Source organism: Lithobates pipiens, unplaced genomic scaffold, assembly GCF_037356315.1.
Source record: "Lithobates pipiens isolate NorthernLeopardFrog02 unplaced genomic scaffold, aLitPip1_a1.2 Scaffold_19, whole genome shotgun sequence".
NCBI lineage: Eukaryota > Metazoa > Chordata > Amphibia > Anura > Ranidae > Lithobates > Lithobates pipiens.
This window is the reverse complement of record NW_027507764.1, coordinates 246,849,300-246,868,785: the sequence shown is the minus strand read 5'-3', so window position 1 is coordinate 246,868,785 and position 19,486 is coordinate 246,849,300. Positions and strand designations below refer to the sequence as shown.

At 40.5% G+C, this 19,486-nt stretch overlaps 1 protein-coding gene across 1 annotated transcript in view; it reads right to left on the bottom strand.

Moving 5' to 3' along the window:
* NFX1 (nuclear transcription factor, X-box binding 1) overlaps nt 1–19,486 on the bottom strand; it is a 167,133-nt gene that overhangs the window by 118,785 nt on the left and 28,862 nt on the right. The window contains exons 4-7 of the mRNA XM_077491886.1: nt 11,993–12,070; nt 11,804–11,909; nt 10,236–10,307; nt 421–560 (exon numbers count right to left, since the gene is read on the bottom strand). Coding sequence (XP_077348012.1) covers nt 421–560; nt 10,236–10,307; nt 11,804–11,909; nt 11,993–12,070 — 396 coding nt within the window. The remainder of the gene's footprint in view (nt 1–420; nt 561–10,235; nt 10,308–11,803; nt 11,910–11,992; nt 12,071–19,486) is intronic.

Genomic DNA, 19,486 nt, shown 5'->3' with positions numbered 1-19,486 from the left:
ACAGTGGGGTAGTTTTTAATAGTTGGAATGTAAATGGTCAAAGCTTAAGAAGATACAGATTAGCATATAAATACCATAGGGATAAAAGAAACTCCTTTGTATGAAGCAGATTCTTTACACGTGTTAAAAAAATTGACACAATAATGACTAATAAAAGTAATACATGCTTTTAAATGTTTTGCTGCCATAGAAACGTCTTAATTAGAAATATATGAAATGGTTACATTATGCAGAAAAAAAATTAACACAATTATTACTTTTGAGTACCATCAAATAAAAGTTTAACACGTGGTAGTATATGATTTCAGTCAATAATTACAAGATAAAAGCAGAATCAAATCACTTGGTATACGCTTGGCATTTCTTTGTTCGTGGAAAAATATAAAAGGGTATTTCAGAATAGCAAACTAAGGTTCTTACCTTGATGTATAACTTGTTGGCATGGCTGGCATTTCCCAGCATGGCACACCTGATTGCAGCTGTGTTCCCCACAGTTCAACGGATTTCCACAAACATTTGCACATTGCAAGGTTGAAGACTGCCCACAACGAACGGACTGGCTGAAAGGAGGACACACTTATTAGAAGAACTCCTGTTCGATTAGAGCTGTAAATATCTGATCTATTTTTTTCCCCCAAGCAAATTAGAAATACTTCCACAAACTGCACCATGTAATGGCTGTATTCATTTGTATTTACCTGTTGTGTATTTTGAGTACACAAAGAACACCCAAAAAATAAAAAGCGTATGGAAACTATAATAATGAACACCAATTAAGTCCATTCCTGTGTTTTATGCAAGGTTATCTCAAGCAGTCTCAGGTTCTTAACTACAGAACATATTCCTGCTTTGTTATGGAGATATAATGGTTTTTGTAGTCTAACATATTTCCTGTTCTAGGATGACAACCTGGTTTTCCATAGATAAAAAGAAAGCGCAGAAAGTGTGTTACTTGCAGGATCACCATGTGAAAAAAGGGAAAAAGAAAACCAATGCAGCCTTCACATCCAAGTACTGGTAAGCTGAAATGTATTCATTTTTAGGGTGTAGGAATCACAGGGAATAAATTAGGAACTGTGTCCTGTGGGCTTAGCTGATAGCGTTCATTCCAGCAAACTCACAAGTGCTTATTTTTTTTATTAAAATTTGTAAATAAAAAGGATAAGTTAACCTATTTTCAGAAAAAAAGTAAATAAATAAATACACATCTTTATGCAGAGAGAAAAGAAAAAAAAAAAAAAAATGGCCATTAATTGTTTTGCCATTTGCCTGCAAAGAGTTTCAGCCTTGATCTGCCACGCAGGACTCCTGCAGACCTGTCAGTGTGTCTGCTTATACATTGTACTGACAGGAAGAGACAATGAACTACCTAGAATGCGCAACTACAAGCAGACAGCCGGAAAGGCTGTTGGTACTTGTAGTTCCCCATACATGGAACTCTGAATGAATAACACTGCCAGGCAGGCGGAGCCCCGCTTGGCATCGTTTTTTTATTCATTTTTAAAATACTGACAGCAAGTGGGGGGGGAAGAGGATCCCCGGCTTGCTGTCACTAGATGCAGCAGATCAGGGAGATGCTGCAGGAGTTGGGTGGAACAGGTGGAACACGAAACAAGTTCCCAAAGGTGAACTTATCCTTAAGGGCCGGTTCACACTGCGGGCGATGCGAGGCGACACCGACTTGCCTCGCCGCGACCTGCCGCGACCTCAGCGGCGATTTGCAAATGACTTCTGTATAGAAGTCAATGCAAGTCACCCCGAGGTCGCCCAAAAGTAGTACAGGAACCTTTTTTCTGAGTCGGAGCGACTCGAGTCGCTCCTCTCAGAACGGTTCCATTGTACAGAACGGGGGTGACTTGTCAGATCGCGGCGAGGCAAGTTGTGTCGCCTCGCATCGCCCGCAGTGTGAAACGGCCCTTAACCAACTTTCTGAAGCGTCAGAATAAAAATACACAATAAGGAAAGAAAAAAAAAAAAAGTTTTTAAATAGCCTCAGAAATTCAAAGTGGCAAATAAAAAGCAAGGTCTAAACCCAAACAAAGAATATTGGAAAAAGGCCCCTTTTCACTTTCTCAAATGTTATCCAACAAACTTAATACCAGCTGGTACAGGTGCCCAAGTATCCGCCATACCTCTTACCCCTCACGGCCTGATAGTTGCTGGTGATGCCAAATAGCATTTGGAAATATGACAGTTCTGGTGGGAATATCCTCCTATCAAATAATTCGGGGTCCACATCGTACAGATTAATGCTAAGGTGACAGGTACTGTAACGCCAAATACCCCCATGGTTACCTTACTGTCCACTATTCCTGGCACAATCAGATATTAGGAAAGAGGTCTTATGCTACTTTTAGTGTGTATTTTTTTTTTTTTTTAAGTTATTAACAAGACAAATTGCCATTTACTTAGTCATATGTATCCAACATAGTTACATTGATTTAAAAAGGTTTTTGTGTAAGTATATAATACTAACCTGTACCAGTCTACCCCTAATGGGTTCAAACCATAGGCATAGACAGGCCACCAATTTAACTAGAGCTTGGTTCAAAAAATGAAAACAAAAACATAACTTGCAAATCAGATTGAAAAGGTAGGTCCAAGATGCTAGACTACATCAAAGCTATGCACAGAAATGGCTTAAAAAGGTACTTCAAACCTAAAACGTTACAAATGACACTCTTTAGTAGTTCAATGCTCTAGAATGGGATAGTCAAATATTCCTTTATTTTTTGTGATGGCGGGGTCGTTTTTATAAGTTCGTACAGAGCTTGAATGTGTAATGTGGCTATAGCTGTCGATAAGTTGGGTGCATTCCCAGATTTCCAGAGGCTGGTTATAGTGAGCCATGCGTGGACTACTATTACTTTAAATGTTGTAGGATATATGTCGAAATTGAGGCCGCGTACACACGATCGGAATTTTGGTCGGAAAAAGCTCTGATGGTTTTCCCAACGGAATTCCCACGGGATTTCACTCAAGCTGTCTTGCATACACACGGTCACACCAAATTCCGGCTGTCAAGAACGCGGTAACGTCCAACACGTATGACGGGACTAGAAAAAGGAAGTTCAATACCCAGTAGCCAATAGCTTCCATCTCAGTTGAATCTGAGTCGGAACTGCACACACACACACACACACACGATCGGAATTTCCAATAGAACGTTTTTCAGTCTGAAAAATTGAGAACATGCTCTCAGATTTTTGCTGGCGGAATTCGGACAGCTAAATTCAGATGGAGCATAGACACGGTCGCATTTTCCGATCAAGAGCTCTCATCGGTCTTTTGCTGGCTAAAATTCCGATCGTGTGTATGTGGCATTAAGCTGTGGCTGGAGTAAGTTTGGTTAGATTTCCCGTAAGGTCTGCTATAAATGAAGCAATTGAGTTCCAGAGGCTTTGCAAGTTTTTACAGCTCTATAAATATGTGCATAATATGTGTTACATCTCCAACACTTCAGATGTAGAGGGATACATTTTTGATAATATGCATGGGGTCAAATACCATCTATTCAGTATTTTTTTGTGCATTATCCCAGTGTTCATACATGCAGAAGATTTACTGGATATCTGAATGGCTTTTTTCCCCATTGGTCCCCAAGAGAATTCTTGAGCAAAGTCTTTCTCCCATTTAATCGTGTGGGTTTCGATTATTTGGGTAATTCGTAGTAAAAAGGAAATTCCCTTTAGTTTTTGGTTATTTTGTTGAGTAAGAAATGAGGTCTTATGCTACTTTAGCACTACTGCCAGTGTGGTTATTCCCTGACACTGGCAATCATCACAGATACTCTCCCTAGCTGAATGGGTTACTGAATTAGATACATTTAGACCTCTTTCACACGGGGGAGCTTTTCAGGCGTTTTTTGCGCTAAACATAGCGCCTGAAAAGTGCCTCAAGCCACCCCAGTGCTCTTACACTGGGGCGGTGTGCTTGCTGGACAGGAAAAAGTCCTGCAAGCAGCATCTATGGGGCAGTGGGAGGAGCAGTGTTTTCCCCTGTCATAGAAATCAATGGGCAGCATTGCTTTTCTGGGGCGCTTTTAAACCTTTATTCGACGGCTAGCAGGGGTTAAAAACTCCCTGCTAGCAGCCGAAAACTGCTGCTATAACAGCGGTAAAGAGCCGCCAAAATTAGCGGCACTTTACCGCCAATGCCGCCCCAGTGAGAGAGTAGTCTTATGCATCTTGAATAGTTAGTCATAACAGATGACAAAATTAGAATAGAGAGACACACTTTTACTTGGGAGCTGCATGGACGATTGCTCGTCATACTCAAGTATCATGGGGGCTGGTTCACACTATAGAAAGGATTCGTTTCAAATGCTTTTCTGCATGCACGTTTTTGATGCGTTCTAGTACATTTTATTACTCCTCTTATCTTAACCTTAAATAAGAACACGTGCATTTCAGTGCGTTTACGTGAAATCCAGTGCGTTTTACAGCATTCCAGTACAGTCCAGAAAAAATTCTGCATTTTCAATTTTTTTTCCTGGAATTGCTAGCACTGCAAGCACTGCTGTGAACTATGCCATTGAAAACCATATATCTACTGTCCATGTGTTTTTGATGCAGATAAAAAAAAAAAAAAAAAAATGCACTGGTCTGCATGTGCTGTGAAATGGCCCTGAGACTTATTGGCCAATTGTTGCTGCTGATGTCTGATCAATGCAGTGTTTTTAGATGCTTTGGGGTGCCATCAAGACTGAATCCATCAGTCTACCAAAGAGCAGTGCAGCATGATTTTTACCGGTACATATTCTGGCATCTGCATAAGTGTGAAGCTAGCCATGTATGGTGATACAAAACTTCACTGTAAAGTGATTTCTATTACAATTTTGTCAGGGAGTTGGTAATAATTAACCCCCTGGCATCTTATTATTCAGACTACTCAGGGGGTACAATGTCATCCTGGTCTCATTTGATATCTGAAGGAAACATTTTTCTGTTTTTATATCCATGCAATTGATTGACAAAAGTCATTGTTCATCTGTATAGCGAACATGTTGTCATGCTTCTGTTATGCGATGATTGGACTGTGAATGTCCTTGTTGAACTCAACATTCGTTAGAAACATGAAACTTACAGTGCCTTGAAAAAGTATTCATACCCCTTAAATATTTTCCATATTTTGTCATGTTATAGCCAAAAACTTAGATTTCTTTTATTGGGATTTTCTGTGCTAGACCAACACAAAGTGGTACATAATTGTGAAGTGGAAGGCAAATGATTAATGGTTTTACAAATTAACACAAATATGTGAAAAGTGTGGCATGCATTTGTCTTCAACACCTCCGAGTCGGTACTTTGTAGAACCCCCATCACTGCAATTACAGCTGCATTATTTGGGGGGGGGGGGGGGGGGGGTCTCTACCAGCGTTGCACAGAAACCAATCCATTGTAGCTCAGGCTGTATGTTTAGGGTTGTTGTCCTGCTGGAAGGTGAACCTCTACCCCACTCAAGTCATTTACAGATTCTAACAGGTTTTCTTCTAAGATTGCTCTGTATTTGGCTCAATCCATCCTCCCATCAACTCTGACCAGCTTCCCTGTCCATGCTGAAGAAAATCATCCTGACAACATGATGCTGGCACCATCATGTTTCATGGTGGAGATGGTGTGTTCAGGGTGATGTGCAGTGTTAGTTTCCCACCACACATAGCATTGTGAGAAGAAAAAGGGGGGAAGACGGAAAAATTTGGGACTTTAAATGAAATTACGGCCTGGTGTATTTCCATCCCTGTCATTATGACTATATATTTTTCAGCACGCAGGCGAATTGCTAGCGATTTGAAAGAAAAGGAGTTGGGACTTTAAATAAAGCACATGGTTTGCAAGACAACACAAAATGGTGGATAAATAAGCGGTTTAATAATTCATATACAAAACAATGGTATTAAACAGTATCCTATTAATACTTGACAAAATATCCAGAATGAATAGGGACACTGATAAACAGTGAGAACATACAGACTATGATATCAAATGGCAAGATAGGTAGAACAAGTAATAAAAATGGTGCAAATATCGTTGCTTGGTACAATCAAGGGACCACCAGTGTCAAATCAGGTAAACAATTATTGCTCGATCATGCCTGCCCGATCTCAGACCTCAAAAATCCTGTTAAAAGAGTAATTCATATGTTGTCCAATGAAATTGGTGAATATAAGATGGCTGGTAGCTCGACGCGTTTCGTGGTTCAAGACCACTCATCAGGAGAAGACACGTCATGTTTCTAAAGTTAAAATTATATAATGAGTCATATGGTTAAAGGGTACACCAGGGGCAGATACATCCCCTGAAGGGCTAAAATACTCACTAAAGTATGTTTGTTTGTTAGTGGTGGAAGGGAAGGAGTGGTAAGCCATCCAAGAAGACTGCAACAGGGAGCTGGGGCGGACGCCCCCGCGACAAACAGAGGCACCCATCGAGGATACACAGGACCATACACTGTACAGACCCGGCATTCTTCCCCCCGCTATAAAAACTCATGGTAAACATCACTGACCCGCCACAGTTTCTCTACTTTTTCTTCCCCTGCTTCCCTTCCACATCCCTGCCATTAGCTGCTAAAAATGTGGCCCCTTCCTATACTGCTCCTATCACCCAACAGAACTGATCCCCCCCCCCCCCAAAAAAAACACCCTGTGGGAGGGGTGAAACATGTTAGGTGGGGACTTCCAGTAACGTCACCTCCAGTCCTTGGAACGCATGCCACGGCAGCATTTCTGAACAGCATTGCATGCTCTAAAAAAACCGATTGAGTGTAAATTTTATACCCCAAATTTAAGAAAAAAATAAAAATAGTCGACGCCATGGAGATTCTCTTGCAATCCTCTTTATATGAATGAGAAACGGGGTGGATTGGATTTAAAAGCGATTGTAAAGTCTTGTTTTTTTCCCCTATAAAAATAACAAACATGTTATACTTACCTGCTCTGTGCAGTGGTTTTGCACAGGGCAGCCCAGATCCTCCTTTTCTTGGGTCCCTCTTCTGTGCTCCTGGCCCCTCCCTCCTTTTCAGTGTCCCAAGAGCAGGCAGCTTGCTATGGGGGCACCCGAGCCAAGTCACATTTCCGTATCCATTCAGACACAGAACCCTGACTCAGCCCGACCCCCTCTCTCCCTTAATTGGCTAGCTGACTTTCAACCAATGGCGCCGCTGCTGTTTCAGGAGAGAGATTCTCAGACTGCTGGGAAACTCGTGGACATCGCTGGACAGAGTGACCTTAGGGGGGCTGCTGCACACAGAAGGCTTTATCTTAATGCATAGAATGCATTAGGATTAAAAAAAAAAAAAAAGAATCAGGTGTTCTTTAAATTTAAAGATTCATTCTTGCTGGTAGTTAGAATCTGTAATACTTGCAAACAAAATGAAAGTTTGCCATTTAGAATAATAAACTGTCAGATTAGTAAATATTCCCAAACTGGGTTTCTTTTACAACCAGATGCCATTTTGCTCCTCAAGGGAGGAATAAAGCACTTCAAGTTATGTGCGGAAAGATCAAAAGGTTTATAACCGCTTAGGTTTCACTTTTTACTGCTTGCCCTTCCTCCTCACACTTACAGTGGGGAACAGATGCATTTCTCTTCAAATAATCATACAATTTGTAATGTAAATAGATTTGCAAAACTATGAGATAACGGAATATTCCTGAAAATGGTTTTATCTCATGGTCACTGTGAATGCATCAATGCTCCTGGGGTTCCTCAAAAATACGCTTCCAGTTAAACAATTCTCCACCACCCAAAATTCAAAGGGTTACAGGCACATCTAATAGTTAATGGCTCCTTGGATTCCTCAACAATACGCTTCTGGTTTAACAATTCTCCACTCAGCACAGATTCACATATAGGAGAGATCAGAGACACAATCCATAGTGCAAACTGATTTTAATAGGTAAAATTCTTGTGCGCTCTTTAAAAAACATATGTACACAATTTAAGATATATCATATCCCATATCATGTCACTCGCAGAGGTCAAGGTTTGTTTCACTGCAATCCTGAGTCTAGAGATGGTACACGGTCTCAGCAATAGCGGCAGGTCCCGGGAAAAAACTTGGGGACAGTGTTACGAGTGAGGAGGGGGCGGGCCGGAGGAGTGTTCCATTGTCCGCTCGCCTCTCGCTGCGCTGCCCGGCCACGCCCACAGATGAAGACGTAGTGATGAAACGCGTATGGGCGTGACCGAGCAGCTGTACGTCACCACAGAGAGAGGGTTTGAGTTTTTTCCCAGGACCCGCCGCTTTTGCTGAGACCGTGTACCATCTCTGGACTCAGGATTGCGGTGAGACAAACCTTGACCGCTGCGAGTGACAGGATATATCTTAAATTGTGTACGTATGTTTTTTAAAGAGCGCACAAGAATTTTACCTATTAAAATCAGTTTGCACTATGGATTGTGTCTCTGATCTCTCCTATATGTGAATCTGTGCTGAGTGGAGAATTGTTAAACCAGAAGCGTATTGTTGAGGAACCCCAGGAGCCAGCAATTATTAGATGTGCCTGTAATCCTTAGAATTTTGGTAAGTGTATTACCATAAGGAGTGTCACCGAGCGTGCAGTTTATTCACACTGGCGTTTTTGGTGGATGGCTTGGAGATGGACTTCTTCCCTCACTTTTTGAACATTTAAGTCAATAGTTCATAGCCACTTTTTAGGACTTTACACTCTGATGGATTCTTCGGAGATTGTGAACTGTCATTTATTTTTTTTCCATTTTCTGTAAAGTAATGATTTATCTAGCGCTGTCAATATAGTATATTTCACATTATGAAGGATTAAGGAATGGTGTATACTATATATTTATATGTAATATTGGAAACCAGATGATCCAAACTGCCAATGCTTAAAATTCCAGATCATCCCTGCCCAATCCATAGGCTTAAAGTGAACCTGCAGAGAATGAGTCTCACCAGAAGCTTTTATAAAATCTAAGGCAAAAAAATAATAATAATCTAGTAAAAAAACTTCTCAGAAGAGCAGGCGCCCATCCTCCTAGGACACTAGCAAAGAAAGAAGCACAATAGGAGCAAATTTATTTACAATTCAAATAAACTAAGTGCATCAATGTTTTTTCATAGAATTGACAGCACAATGTTAATTACATTTCCATATTACTCATTACACTGTCATATGTCACCGCCAGGATGCCAAGAGAAACAAATGCACATACACTCCATATGGTCATTAAGTTGGAGGAGGAGTGCAACTGAAATTATTATGAAAACCTATTTGACATGCTGAATTAAAGCAGTACAGCTTTACTGATGTTATTGCAACAGTGAAAAAAAGATTTTTTTTTAAATTAATTATCTCCAATGGAGGATGCAAAAAGCAAACAAAGCAGCGTTTTTTGGCATTATTAGTAGACATTGGTGGTCTCAGATGCTATAGCTCTGCTGATAATCCATGTGGTCAAAACAAGAAAACAGTATATATATTAGTAATTATCATCAAGTGCCAAGTATTTTGGCTTGATCTGTGCAGCACACAAAAAAAAAAAAAAAAAAAAAATAAAAAAAAAAAAATCAATAACAGACTACATGAAATCGAGCTACCAGGTAAAACCTTAATAAAACTCGAAAGCACCAACAACTAATTTCCCAGACAACAGTCAATCACTTGCCAGCAAGAAGAATTGATTTTATTGTGCGGTAACACACACATACCCACCAAGTTTCTGCGAAGGGAAGAAAAAGGCAACTTTTAGCACAAAATATTTGAGCAAAGGATTCTTGCCACATACTGCAGCATGTGGGCCATACCAAATGAATGCACAAAAACGTTAAAGGATAAGTTCACAGGAAAATAAAAATAAATGTATGTATGTATACACACACACACACACACACACACACACACACACACACACACACACACACCACATTATTTGCAAGTTAAAAAAAAAATGCATTTACTATTTATTTATTTTTTGTATGAGCCTAGAAAGCATTGTACCCATGATCAGCAGATCGCAGGTGCCATTCAGAATGCCTAGACTGTCTGCAAGTTGTCTGCCATACTAATTTTGGGGGAAGAGAAGCCAAAGCTATTTATCAATCACTCACTGGGAACTATTAAAGAGCCACATGAGGTTTAAATTGGTTGTTTCCATCATAATCTTAGTAAAAGTGTGCTGCAAATTCTAAAGCCTCAAACAAAAACAAACCCACAGGCAAATGATCCTGATGAGTCAACATTTCCAGCATCAAAAATGAGCTGGCACACTTACCTGGTTCTACCACATTCACAGGCTTTTGTCACAAAAGCAGGACAGGAGGGGCAAGGTCCCGGGTGACAGAGGCTGAATGAAAAAAATAAAAGGTTTCACGATTAAAAATAGTTACACAAAATAGTTATTTATATAAGTGCCTCAAGTGAAATTCAACTAATCGTTCTCATATTAAAAAGAACCTGATGGGAAATAAACCTTCAAAAACTTGCAGTTGTTATCTGGTTTTTGAAGGTGCAACATTCAGGGTTGATATTAACCATAAACGTAACCTTATTCCACTAGTCTACAATGATATGTGCATGCTTCCAGTTAGTAGACCGCCCAGTAGTGGATGAAGGATAAGGATCACAGCACAATAGCGCACACATTCAAAAACAAGCTTGCTGTATGCAAACTCTTTGACCAATCAGCATCTGAACAGAGTGTGAAACAAAATTAGATTATAAATGCCCAGCTTGCAAATCATCATTTACTATGTTGTTCATATTGGCAGAACACACACACACACACATCAGCAGTTCATTCTAGACATGTATACCAAGTACCAACCAAGGCTAAACAGGTTTATTTCTTAAACCAGAGCAATGTAAACTTTTAAGCCCCGTACATATTAATTCATGCACCCTAGGTGCATTCGGGGCAATGCACCCCCACGTATGTCACATTGAGAGCAGCGGCTGTGTCAGTGCAGCCAATGCGCCCCAACTGACAGTGATGGGACTGCCAGCACAGGGATGCATGCAACACTGTGCCGTTTAACACATCCACTGCATCTAGGCGCCGACAGCTGAGAAAGATCGCCTGCCAAGAGAAGCAGATGAACTACAGTATCTCCCCTGCCCATTCACAAATCATTGCATTGTGGGACAATAATTTGAAGTCTGCAGGACACAGTAGTACACCATTACAGGTAACTAATGTTTCTGGTGCTGTATGCCGCCCCCAAGAAAAAAATTTAATAATTCAAATCTGTAAAATTCAGCAAACAATAGTTGTGCATTCAAAACGGTATACTTACAATTATGACCTGAATGTTTTAACACCTTTTCCACAACACATGTGTTTTGCCCATATTTTTTCATATAACACACAAAGATGTAGACAAACACAGGGTGATAACACTTGCCAATACACATACAAAGAGGCAAGATAAACATTCTTACATGCATAAACACACTTTTCAACCAAAAGGGGAAGGTCTACGTTAAGACCTCCTCCCCCTACTCTGCCACATTTGGCATATAATTATTTTGAAATGAAGACTGTGGGACCATTCACAAAAGCGCAGTGCTGCTCAGGCATGTGCAGTGGCTAGTCGACTGAAGTCGCAAGCAGCACAGCCAACTACCCACAGATGCCCAAGATGCTGGTGCCGGAAACCTGAAGGCTAGTAAAGAACTAGCCTAGGTGAGGACAGCATTGGTTCCTGGGAGAGGTAAGGGCCCTTTTATTAAAAGTCAGCGGCTACAAGATTTATAGCTGCCAACTTATTTTTTGAGAGTTAAGAACCGCTTTAAGACGATAGCTTTAAATCAGTATGACACAACGCACATAGCAGGTCTTACATGTTGCAGATGTGAGGACAATCAAGGCCAGAGCGTTTCTTTCCACAGAGCTCCCCACAGCTATGGGGAATTTCATTTCTATTCCATTCAGGGTGATTTACTTTACCTGAAGCAGACAATAGAATATTAGACAAGTACACAAAATTACAATACACCATACTCAAATCAGGGGATAAAAATCACACTTACCACAAAAGCAGATATAAATACTTGGAGCCCGAGAAGAGACATTTTGACAAGCAGGGCATCTCCAGCCACTATTCCCATCTGCAGTACAAACAAACAAAACCAAAAAAATCTTTTTGAGGCTTGTGTACATACAGTGGGTATAGAAAAGAATCACACCTTAAATGAAGACCGACTCAGTTTTTGTTTTATCCAGCTGTATTTACTCAGTGCAACCTATAAACATCCAAGTGAAAGATATGACACCCAGGGGGTTATTTACGAAAGGAAAATACACTTTGCACTGCACGTGCACTTGAAAGTAAAGTCACTGTAGATCCGAGGGAGACATGCAAGTCAAATAAAAACAGCATTTTAGCTTGCACATAATTAGATGATAAAATCAACAGAGCTTCCACTTATTTCAGATCTACCCCTTAGATTTAGAGTGACTGCACTTCCAAATGCACTTTCAGTGGAAAGTGGATTTGCCTTTGCCATAAATAACCCCCAATGTCAGGAAAAAAAAAAAAACAGAATCAGTGAGTTGGAAAAAAAGAGGATCACCCACCTACTAAAAATGACTTGTAAACTCAATCAGGTGTAGCTAATCACCTTCCAATGTCACACAAAGCCATTTCACTTTCAACTGTGATCAGCTGTGGTCATTTTGATGACAAAGGCTTTCCTTCTGCATTTCAGTCCCCGATAGTGCAACTGAAGCAAACAACTATGGGTGTCAAGGCACTGTCAATGAGATGGATACAAAACAATTTCAAAGGCTTTATCAATGCCTCGAATCATAGTAAAGTCTAACAAGAAATGGAAGGTATTTGGTACAACACAGACCCTCTCTGGATCAAGACGTTGCTCCAAACTGGATAAAAAGGTAGGGGGAAACTGGTCAACAACAATATCATAAATTCTCCACAGATGTGGCTTGCAAGAAAAAAAAAAAAAACAGAAAGGCCACATGTAGTCACTACTAAGCTTTGCCAAAATGCACCTTGAAGATTCTAAAGGCCACATGGAAAAAGGCAAAAACGATATGTCTGGCAGAAATCCAATACCGCTCACCTTCTAAATAACACCATTCCTACAGTAAAGCATGGAGATAGTAATATCCTGTTATGAGAGCATTTCTCTACAGCAGGGACTGGAGCACTTGTCAGGATAGAAGAAAAATGGAAGGGGTAAAATACCATCAAATTCTTGTGGAAAATCTGCAGCCCTCTGCCAGAACGTTGTCAATGGGAAGAAGGTTTACCTTCCAACATGACAATGACCAGACAGTGGTTGAAGGAGAAAAAGGTGAAAGTCCTTGCTTGGTTTAGTCAGAGCCCAGACTTAAAAGTGGTTCTTACCACAGGAATGGAATTCACTGCCAGCCCCTCTATTATATCTAGGCGTACCACAAAAAAAAAAAAAAAAAAAAAAAAAAAAAAGGGGGGGGTTTATTAAAACAAAGCTAGCAAATACTTTTTTACAGCCATCTTCAGGCCGGTCACGTGACTCCCAGACGGTCTCCTACTCCAATCTGAGGCTGAAGCAGGAGGGGCCAAGCTCTCCCTCTGACATCAGCTGGAGAAGCCACATGGCCGCTTAGCCCCTCCCACTGTAGCCCTGGATCCGAGTAGGAGACAGGCCGGGAGCTCCGTGAACAGCCTGAAGATACCTTTTTTTACAGCCATTTACAAGCTCCGTTTTAATAAAAAAAAACACTTATAAAAGTGTGGTATGCCTAGATATAATAGAGGGGCTGGCAGTGACAATTTGTAATATTTTATTATTTTCTACTAATAGCGGCAGGACGGGGGAGGGGTCAAGACAACAGGACACAGACATGGAGCTGACAGGTGGGGGAGGGGGTTTGAGGGGGACAGAGGAGAGCTGCAGATGACAAAGGGATGTTAACTGACCACGGTGATTGGGGTTTAGCAGCCATTATGGTCAGCACATGGGGGGGGACATAGGAAGTGCCAGGATCAGCCAGGTTTTTTTTTTTACAGCTTAGAGAGGAGCACAGACAGCACAAGCGCTGTGCTGTATAATCTGCTATAAAAAGGGAACAGAATCACTTCCCCCCCCCTTACGAACACTTTAAACCCCACTGAAAATCTGTGGAATGACTTGAAAACTGCAGTCTACAAAAACGGTCACCATCAAATTTAACTAAACTTGAGCAGTTTTGCAACGAAGAGTGGGAAAATATTGCAAAGTCTAGATGTACAAAGTTAGAGACATACAGGCAATAGATTGAAGACTGTAATTAAAGCAAAAAGGTGGTTCAGCAAATTACTGACACAAGGGGGGTGATCCTTTTTTCAACTCAGCAATTCTGTTTTTGAATGTTTTTATTTATTTTTTTTCCTCTGACTTGTTCTGACAGCTTGATAAAAAACAAACAAAAAAAAAACATGTATCTTTATTTCAGGCTACAAAGCAACAAAATGTGATGCGATTTAAAACTAAGAATTCTAGTTCATTGTAAAACTCCAGCTAATAAAAATAAATGAATAAAAAGCATGTAGTACTTATAGAAGAACAACAAAAGTAATATATGTGAGGTGAGAACATATTTATATGGAATTCAGGAACAAGTCTATCCAATCCAGGAGCTAGTGAAATTCCCAGCGGCCGAAACATGTCGGGCAAATTTTTCGGTATTTTGCAGATAAAAGAAAAAAAAAAAAGGTGCAGACAATAGTGCTGAAAACCGGCCGCGATTTTCACGTGATTTTGCCAAGCTTATGGTGCGTTTTTCATTGGTCATGTGACTCAAAAACCCCAGCAAAAACCTAAGAGGTGCATTATTGATTAATTATTGCTTGCTGTGTTTTCAATGCATTTCAACAGGTAGGTGCGTTTTTTTTTTTGTTTTTTTTTAAGCACCACAACGGAATCACGAGAGACCAGTGTGAAGACATACATAGAATTAAGCCCGGGTTCACACCGATGTGGTACGGGACACCATGTATAATAATTTGCAAAGGAATCAATGCACATTCTTGCGCGAATCAAATGCAGCATCTCTGAGGTGCAATTTGAGCCATGGATTTGTATGGCTTAATTCGCACCAAACTCATGCAGGACCCTTTTTGTCCGCACCAGAATCGGGTGGCATGGGTATGGCATTTTGGCTACCTAGCTCCTGGGATTTGTTCAGCCTTGATATAAATCAATTCTTTTAAAACAAGAAATATACCACAACAGTAAAAATTCTAATATTTGATCAGTGTATTGACCATTTAAATTTGATTATATTAATGCTTCAGAAGTCGTGTGTCCCTTAAAAGATCTCTGAACCTTATCCGGATGATTGGAGAGCCAAAAATATTACACATTCAAAGCCAATTTTTGATTTGAGGCTTTTTGGACTCAAAACTTAGTAAGATATTTGAACAGTGACATAGTTCATGCCAGCAATTAAAAGAAATCTGAGCTATTTTAGTAGGTCGGTCATGCAAAACAAAATCTGTTTCCATCTAGATCTGCAAATTCCTTACCAGATAAGAACAAGTGAAAAAAAAAAAAATGCTAATGTGTTTGTTAAACGGCATCATGAAACCGTTTACTGCAGAACCATCACCCGTAAATCACAAAAAAGTATATGGGGGGGGAGAAGAGATATATACTTATCTATATGTAAATCCCACTGCCATAAAAGTACAAGAGCCACATCAGAACACGGTCTTCCTTCCAATGTGGCTGTGCTTTGCAAATGGTAAAAGAGTGGATAGATGGAAAAAATACAGCACAGCCATATTATTCAATAGACAAAAATACTACAGATGTACCAGAATACTGGGGTGCTTCTGTCTCAACAGATCTACTGCATTGAAGTGGCCAACGAGAGTGAGAACCTGGAGGTTTGGGCATGCCACTGGTAAGTGTGTGCCCAAAGAGATTCTGTTCTCAAAAAAGGCAAGTGAATGCCAACTGAAATGCCTCAAAGGGGTCATCAGAACTGAATTTGGTCTTCTGGACAGTTGCTCAACAAGTTGCACATCTTTAGCTCTTTTGGCTGTACGTCTCCTGGGAATCAGTAGAGCAAAGCTTGTTCTGCACTCCTGTGACCCATTTTCAGCTGACAGTGGACTGAGCCCATTGTCGGCTGATGTCACAGAGCCAGTCCATGTTCTAAAAAGATCCCGGCCATATGGTCAATATCCACCCAGAAGCCTGGACCTGGCTCAGCCTCTTAGTGAGCTGCTGAGAGCCTGAGCCAGCTGCTTCCACCCCGTTCACAGCTCTAGATCTAGTGATTGACAATCGCCTGCTCACGGAATGCTTTTTGATCGCTAAAAAAGCGGTGCTTCACCGCCGACGCCCCAGCGCCTCAGTGTGAAAGTGCCCTTAAAGCTATTGCTAATAAGAATGCCGTTCTGGATAACTACTGTATAGTAGAGCTGCACGATTGTGGATAAAATAAGAATCACAATTTGTTTTGCTTAGAATAAAGATCATAATTCTAACGAACTTTAATTTTAAAGATTTACAACCCCTGAACATTAGGTTATCAAACGAGATCACAATAAAATAAGACATAATAATATTCTTTACTTCAATCAAATTTAAATAAATGTAATGGAAAATGTAATGTGTAAAGAAATAAAAAATAAATAACCAATAAAAAGGGGTTGTAAAGGTAAAAGTTTTTTCACCTTAATACATTCTATGCGTTCAGTTGAAAAAAACATCCGACAGTGCCACCCCCCCCCCCCCATCCCCCTTGTTTAACTTACCAGACCCCTCGAAAAGTCCCGCGCTCGCCCCCGACGTCCTCTCCGCCGCTCACCCTGGCCGTTGATTGGCTAGAGTGGATGGATTGAAAGCAAAGCAGCCATTGGCTCGCGCTGCTGTCAATCACATCCAATGATGCGGCGTGCCGGGGGGCAGGGCTGAGTGATATAGTGAGTGGCTACGGCCGCTATCTGTATCACAGGATCGTGCCCGCAAGCACTCCACATCATGCGAGGGAGCTCGCGTGAAGTTGTGGAGTCCTTGCGGGAGGGAGTCAAGACAGCCGCCGAGGGACCCCAGAAGAGCAGGTTCGGGGCCACTCTGTGCAAAACGAGCTGCACAGTGGAGGCAAGTATAGCAGGTTTGCTATAAAAAAAAAAAAAAAAAAAATTTCCCCTTTAGTGACCCTTTAAGTTATAGTCGGGTGTTTTTTTCTTAGTACTCGCCGATACCAATTACCGATACCTACTGCAACTTTTTTTCTGTTTACACTTCAGCTGTCAGCAATGGTACAAAGCACTGAAAAGTTATTTTACAAACAAAACGTGATAAATAATAAAGGTGTAAAAATATTACTAAACAAAGCAAACAAAAGTTTTAGTTAATATTTTTTTAGTTTTTTTTCTAAACTATCAGCAGGAAGGAGTTAAGGCTGATTATTATTAAGTCGGGGGTTAATAAGGGGTTAAATTGAGGAACAATTTAATAAAATCACCCCCCCCCCAAATTTATTTAGTTATTTTACTTGACAAGGTTGCTTTAACCACTTAAGCCCCAGACCATTTTGCAGCTAAAAAGGACCAGGCCCCTTTTTGCGGTTCGGCACTGCGTCGCTGTAACTGACAATTGCGTGGTCGTGCGACGTGGCCCCAAACAAAATTGCCATCCTGTTTTTTCTACAAATATAGCTTTCTTTTGGTGGTATTTGATCACCTCTGCAGTTTATATTTTTTGCGCTATAAACAAAAATATACATTTTTTTTTCTCTCAGTTTAAGCCGATACGTATTCTTCTACATATTTTTGGTATATAAACAAAAAACAAAAATCAAATTAAGCGTTTGATTGGTTTGTGCAAAAGTTATAGCGTCTACAAAATAGGGGATAGTTATGGCCTTTTAATTATTAATAATTTTTTTTTTTTACTAGTAACTGACATGGCGGACACGTCCGACAATTTTGGGACCATTGGCATTAATACAGTGATCCGTGCAATTATGCATTGATTACTGTAAAAAATGTCACTGGCAGTGAAGGGGTTAACACTAGGGAGCAGTGAAGGGGTTAAGTGTGACCTAATGTGTGTTTTACTGTAATAGGGGCGTTGTTTGGCGTGTGACATCACTGATCTTCGTTCCCTATGACAGGGAACAGACGATCAGTGACAGGCTCACTAGGAAGCAAGGGGAGAGGTTTGTTTACACTTACCACTCCCAGTTCTTCAGCTCTGTGACCCGATCGCGGGACACCGGTGGCCATCGGGTCCGCGGGCACAGAGCTCAGGACCGAGTCGCTAGCACGCCAGCGTGAGATCGACCCACGGCTGAGCTCTTAAAGGGCAACATACCTATACATGCTTATGCCCAGCTGTGCCAGTCTGCCGATGTGCATCGGCATAAGGCAGTACATAAGTAGTTAAACTGACTTCATTTACAGATCAAAGTTCATCCCTTTGATCTATAAATGAACAGAAAAATACAAATGTTTTTCTCTCGCTCTTTCAGAGCTGAGCAATGTTAAACATTGCCAACTGCATTTTTTTGACAGCTGTGAGCAGGGAACTGCTTTACACTACATGAATCATGGAAATGCTGGATTAAGATCATGTGGGGGGGGGGTTGAATTGAAATTTCAATCTTAACGATTAATGCAGCTCTACTGTATAGAGAACAGCTTGAGTAGTATTTAAAAACATGTTTTTTTTTCGCTTTATTAAAAGATTTACAGGAATAGGTTTAGCAAAGAAAATATAGTAAAACTATAGCTTGAATTTTACTTAGAGCGGAAGAAAAAAAATAAAAATAAAAGTGTCCAACCTCAAAGATCAGTGGCAGTCAACTTGAAAATTATAGAGGGCCTCAAGTATAGCCCCCTACTCATCCAGAGGGCTGCACAATAGCAGTGCATTTTCTTGCATTGTGTCAAATCAAGTAACCCATTAAAAAAGGAACAGGTTATAAAAGCACCTCAACATCCAAAAACTTATGTATATCACAATACACACTGAAGAAGTTTGAGTACAATAGCATTGGCTTCAGTCAGTGGCCACAATAATAACCCCAAGCAATGGTGTCAGCGGGTAAAATAATAGCCCCCCCCCCCCCAACAATGATGTCAGTGGGCACAATGGCAGCCCTAAACAATGTCGTCAGTGGGCACAATAGCAGCCCCAAACGATGTCAGTGGGCACAATAATAACCAGCTTCATTACAAGTACAGCCCTTTAATTTTTAAAATGTGCAATAGAATTGTACGCTGTAATCTTATCAACAGGAATTCAGGGGATACCTGTAAAATCTATAATCTCAAGTGACTAATTCTAGAAATCCATGTTTATTTCTTCAGACAGCCAGATTATATAATAAGATATTTTAAAGCACCCATAGCAATAATGCAATGGTATAATAAAAAGGGGACTACACTCATTGCACAAAGCTCTGTATGAAAACCTCCATCTGTTTTTCTTTTCCCCATGCTGACAATAGCTCAGCATGGTGAAAGTAAGCCGAGTTGCTATAACAACATCATTTTAAGAGTAATAAATGCAAGATGGGAA